Source organism: Larus michahellis, chromosome 6 (genome assembly GCF_964199755.1).
Source record: "Larus michahellis chromosome 6, bLarMic1.1, whole genome shotgun sequence".
NCBI lineage: Eukaryota > Metazoa > Chordata > Aves > Charadriiformes > Laridae > Larus > Larus michahellis.
Genome location: NC_133901.1, coordinates 18,930,882 through 18,936,572, shown reverse-complemented (window position 1 = coordinate 18,936,572; position 5,691 = coordinate 18,930,882). Strand labels below are relative to the sequence as shown.

Below are 5,691 nucleotides of genomic sequence, written 5' to 3'. Positions count from 1 at the left end.
GGCAGAAGTGAGTCGGAGGGCCGTGACCCGCCGGCCCGCGGATCTGCGGGCGCCGAGGTGTGCGTGCAGCGAGCCCGAGGGTAGCTTCTGGGCAGCCCGAGCGGGAAAACGCCGACTTGTGCCTGACTACGGGCGGGGAGGTCGGGTCCGTGCGGGCAGATCCCCGGAGCGGAGCCGCACTGGCAGCAGCGGGCTCACTGCAGCGCCGGGCCACGGCCCCGCCGAGCTCGGCCCGGCTCCGGCGGCTGCCGGCGGCCACGTTCTCTGGCGGGGAAGGGGACGCTCGGGGGGACAAACGGGGCGCCGTTTGGCCCGCGCCCGGGGCTCGGGCTGAAGGCTCCGTTAGAAACCAGGGCAAAGCATCCCCTGTCCGCCTGCCCGCTTCTGTACCCGCGGCTGGAGCAGCCCCTTGTCAGTGATTTGTTATTACACGACGCCTCTTGTGCTCGGGCCAGCTGAGCTGCCTTTCTGCTGCTCGGGGAGGTTCTACTTGAAGGCAGAAAAGGGGAAGAGGGGGAATGTCGGTGCCACATAGGCTGCTGCAGGAACCGTGTGAAATAAGCCGGAGCTCTCCAGGGGAACGATCAGGAAAGCTGCCCGGTGTGTCATCCCCCGCCTCGCCACCCTGCCCCGGCCCTCGGGGCCTCCTTCAGCCCTGCAGCCTGCGCGTACTTCGCGGGGAGGGAGAAGGAGCGACCCGACACCTCTCGCTCTCTGCCGCCTGCAAATAAGGGCTGCAAGAACCGACTTGCAGGCAGCGGCAGCAGCCTCCCTGTGCTCCCCGGGCGCGATCGGTTGGCGGGGCCCGGGGCCAAGACATATAAACGCGACCGCGTGTGCGGCTGGACGTGTGACAGCCGCCGGGGCAGGGGCGAGCGCGGCGGCTGCGGGCACACCCCCTCGCACCCACCGCCTCCAGCGCGGCCCCTCGCCGGGCGGGAGGGGCGCGCAGTGCCGCGGGCCCCGGGCGGGCGGCGGAGGCTCGCCCAGCGCCCCCTGGACGCCTCCCCCCCACGTCTCCCCCCCTCCCGCCCCCGGCGGCGCGGCCGAGCCGGGGCGGTTCCGCGCCGCTCCGCGGGGCCACGTCGGGCCGCCCGTGCGCGGGGCTGAGCGCGGCGCCGTGACTGCGGGGTGAACTCGGCCGTGCCCAGCGGCTCGGCGGCGATAGGGGAGCGGGCTCCTGACGAAAGCGGAACTCGGCCGGGCCCATACAAATCAGAAAAGAGCCCGGCCGCCGCGGCAGAGGGGAGCGGAGCCCGCGGGGGCAGGGACGCCGCCGCCGCCGCGCTGCACGGACCAGCGGCGCCGCCAGAGACGCCTCCCGATCTCCGTCCCGCTCCCGGCTTCGACTTTCCATCCCGGCTCCGGTCCCGGCGAGCGCGGGGCGGGACGGCCGCCAGCACCGGGCTCCGCGCAGCGCGCACCGGGCAGCGCTTCGCACGGTGCCCCGGGCGGCGGGGCGGCGGGACGCGGGGCACCATGATGAGCAGCTACCCGGACGGCGAGGAGGACACGGTGGCGCTGCTGGCTCATAACACCAGCGGCAGCAAGGAACCGGAGCGGGTCAAGGAGGAGCTGAGCGCCGACAAGGGCCCCGAGAAACCGGACCCCTCGCAGAAGCCCCCCTACTCCTACGTGGCCCTGATCGCCATGGCTATCCGGGAGAGCGCGGAGAAGAGGCTCACGCTGTCCGGGATCTACCAGTACATCATCAGCAAGTTCCCTTTCTACGAGAAGAACAAGAAGGGCTGGCAGAACAGCATCCGCCACAACCTCAGCCTCAACGAGTGCTTCATCAAGGTGCCCCGGGAGGGCGGCGGCGAGCGCAAGGGCAACTACTGGACCCTGGACCCGGCCTGCGAGGACATGTTCGAGAAGGGCAACTACCGCAGGAGACGAAGGATGAAGCGGCCCTTCCGGCCGCCCCCGACCCACTTCCAGCCCGGCAAGACACTCTTCAGCCCCGACAGCTACGGCTACCTCTCCCCGCCCAAGTACTTGCAGTCCACCTTCATGAACAACTCGTGGCCGCTGGCGCAGCCCCCCGCGCCCATGCCCTACACCTCCTGCCAGATGTCTGGCGGGAACGTCAGCCCCGTCAATGTGAAAGGACTCTCGGGCCCGGCTTCCTACAGCCCCTACTCGCGGGTGCAGAGCATGGCGCTGCCCAGCATGGTGAACTCCTACAACGGCATGGGCCACCACCACCACCATCCGCACGCCCACCACCCCCAGCAGCTCAGCCCGGCCAGCCCCGCGCCGCCCGCGGCCCCGGCCGCGAACGGAGCCGGCCTCCAGTTCGCCTGCGCCCGCCAGCCCGCCGAGCTGTCCATGATGCACTGTTCCTACTGGGAGCACGACAGCAAACACAGCGCCCTGCACTCCCGCATAGACATCTAGGGAGGCTCCGGCCGGCCGTCGCCGCAGAAATGTCCTTGCCCCGGTCCCGCTGCCCCTCTCCGATCCCGCCGCGTTCTCGTGTCTCTCCTCCTCTCTAGCTGCGGACTTTTCTCTCTCTGTGCCCAAACTGTTGCGGCGGGGAGATAGCAGCCCTGCTCCGCCTGTAGTGTAAGTGTAGGAGCCGTCCTGCGCTGAGGAGAAGGCAGTGTAAGTGTGGGAGCTTCTCCAGCGGGGCTGCGCCGGGCGCGGCGGTGGCCGGGCCGGCTGCCTCTAGGCGAGCTCGGATTTACCGATCGCTTCTCTGCTCGTGTGTTTGTTTGTTTGTTTGTTTGTAAAGGGGTTGGAGGCGGGGGAGCATGTAATTATAAGCAGGCTGTTTAGCCCTCAAAATTCTGCTTGTTTATAATTCGGCCATAATCTTTTCGGGCTCAGCCTTGGGGAAAGTAAAGCGAAGCTTGTAAATAGGGGAGGCATTTCCACCCGTGGCAGGGCCTAGAGACTGCCGTGTGCCCGCGCTGCTCGTCCTCCTCCTCCTCTTCATCTTCTCTTCTTCCTCGGTCTGTAAAGCACTGCCTTTCTTCCGAGCTGTGCCTTTTCGTCAAAATAGTACTTATGTGGGGACTGCTGTAACAGCAGGAGATGTGCGATATGCTGGTTATTAGAAACCAACAAACAAAACCCGCCAGGGTCACTCGTGAAACGTTTCGGCAGCGGTAAATGTAGTTTTTAAAGGAGACAATGTCCTCTGAGGTCTTAAAAGTAATTTTATACAGGTCTAAAAAAAATATTTTGATGTTATAGAAAAAAAAAAGACGGTTTCCTATAAATTGGAATATTTTTCCGTGTGCATATTATTATTAATAATGAAAGTTTAAACTATCTTCGTTTTGGTTTTTTGACCCCAAACCTGGCCCAAAATGGATTTTCCGGTAGGTTCTGCTTTTGAATGCTTGCCCTTTTTCTTAAAACGTTTTGATCCTTCGATTTTACATAGATTAATGTGAAAAAAAAAGCATTTATAATACAGGGGCCAGTTCATAGCGATTTTATAAATGTTTATGTAAGCTGATAGATGCTGTGGCATAGTACCATTTTGGGACCAACTTTTCTAGAGTGAACTAGCACTTTTATTGTACTTTCTAGCATTGTAAAGTCTCCAATAAAATGCCTTTCCTTCTTTCCATATCGTTTCATTTCGCTCCGCTCCTCCGTGCTGGGGATCGAGAAGCGGCACCGGAGACCGTGTGCCGGAGCCTCTCCGCGCTGCCCGGCCGGCTCCCGTGCCCCGGCAGCGGGCTTGCAGCGCTCTCCGCAGCCGCGCACGCCTGCTCCGCTGCGGGAAATACGCGGGCTGTGCTCGGGGGGTGCATCGGCTCCGCTGAGCGCCGTGGCTGGGAGAGGTCCGGCGGGGACGCGCCGACGGGCGGCCCGGTGCTGTCTCGGCGGCCGCCGGGAAGGTGCGGGGAGCGTTCGTTTGGCTCCGCGGGCGGGCGGGCGGGCCCGGGAGCGTCTCCGCTCCGGGGCGCGGGCAGCCGCCAGCGCATCGCCCGTATGTGCCCGGCCCTCCCGGGGCGCCGGGAGGCAGAGCGCTCCGCGCAGCGCCGGGGGCTGTGCCCGCCACAGACCCCGGCTCCGCTTTCGTTTCTTCCCCGCCTGCCCGGGGCCGCGGCGCTGGGCGGCACCGCGCAGCCCCGGGCCCGGCCGCGCTGCGACGGGGCCCGCGTCCCATCTGTGCCCCGACCGGTGACGGTGCTGGGAGCCGCTGGCGGGTCTCGCTCTCCTCGCCGGGCCGGTGGCTCCGGCAGCGGCGTTCCCGGGGCCTGGGCCTCGCTCCAAAGCCTGCCCGCGCTTGCAGGCAGCGCGCCCCGCGCGGGCTCCTGGGGGCTCAGGAGGGGACGGGACGGCGGGGTGGCCCCCGCCCGGTGCCGGCCTGGGGCATAGCGGGTCCTCTTGGACGCCGACCCGGGCCAGGCCTGCTGTCCCGCGGGCGGGAGCGGGGATGCGGGTGTTCCGCTTGTTCCGGGTTGCGCGGGTAGCTCGCTCCCCTGGAGACGGGGTGCCAGGGGCGAAACCCGGTACCGGGGGTGAGCACTCCCCTCCCGCTGCCGAGGGTCTGCCGCAGGGCCCACGGGAGACGTGACCCGCGGGCGCTGGGTGCAGACAGGCCCTTGCTCAGCTGCGTGACGCTCTCCCTCTCCGCCAGGGCCTTATGCAGACTCCCCGCACGGAAGGAAGCGGCAGACTCCAGCTCGGTCGCAGAAATCGGTGGGGGGACGCGGGGACCGGTCGCCTCTCTGCTGCGGCTATGCTCGGCGGGCACGGCCAGGGAAGAAGGGCTCCGGGGCCACCCGCCGGGCCAGCCCGGCCTCGCTGCGGGCTTGAGGCCCTGCTGTGCCCCTTGCTCCCTGTCCCCAGGCCCTGGCCCGAACGGGAGGGCGCTGGGAGCCGTGGGGCGGCCGAGGGGCTCTGCTCCCGGGTGGTCAGAGAAGCGGGGCTGCGGCAAAAGGGGTCGCTGAGTGGGGCCGGGGCTGCGGCCGCTCCGCGGTCTGCAGAGGGCTGCGGGGCCGAGCTGCTGCCCCGGGGGCCAGGAGGGATGAAGCGAGCCCAGGCCATACACGAACACCGATGTAACGGGAGGCGAAAGGCCGCAGCGGGGCGGCGGGCAGCCCCGGGGCTGCCAGAGCACATGGGATACGGCCTCAACCCACTCCCGTATGACCCGTAGCTCTGCCGGCCGCAACCGCGATCGGGGCGTTCGCCCGGGGCCTCTGACTTTCCCGGGGCCCTCAGGTGGGAGCCGGCGGTGGAGGGGAGAGGCGGCATCGCTCACACGCCCCGAGGAGCGCAGGGCGAGCACGGCGACCGGCCCAGGCAGCCCGGTCGCCGCCTATGAGTTGCAGCCTCGCACCGGAGGACTCAGGGCCTTGGCGTCTCGTTGCTTATTCGATAGGCACTGCTAGTCCCGCTTGTCTCCTCCGGGGTACGCCGGGGCCATGGCGAGCTCGCAGGGGAAATCCCTCCTGCCGCCGGCGGTGGGCACGGGGCGACGGGAGGGCGGCAGCGCCGCCCCGGGCCCCGCACAGCCCCGCCGGCATCCCCCCGGGCCCTTTCCCGGGCTGTGCCATCGCTCGCGGGCTGCAGCGCCCGTGGCAAACGCCCGGGAGCGGCTGGGGCCTTGGGTGAAGCTATACCTGGCTGTGCGTAGGTGCAGGGGGAGGCGGCGGCAACCCGGGACCGGGAAGGGCCGTGCGGACCCCGGGGCTGCTCCGATTCCCGCGGGGGTCTCCAGGC

The 5,691-nt window shown here is 67.7% G+C and overlaps 1 protein-coding gene across 1 annotated transcript; it reads left to right on the top strand.

Annotated features, from left to right (window-relative positions):
* Window positions 1-880: 880 nt before the first annotated feature.
* On the top strand, window positions 881-3,583 carry FOXL2 (forkhead box L2). The gene has a single exon (XM_074591246.1). It carries the CDS (start codon window positions 1,480-1,482, stop codon window positions 2,398-2,400), a length of 921 nt encoding a protein of 306 aa, XP_074447347.1. The 5' UTR covers window positions 881-1,479; the 3' UTR covers window positions 2,401-3,583.
* The last annotated feature ends 2,108 nt before the right edge of the window (window positions 3,584-5,691 follow it).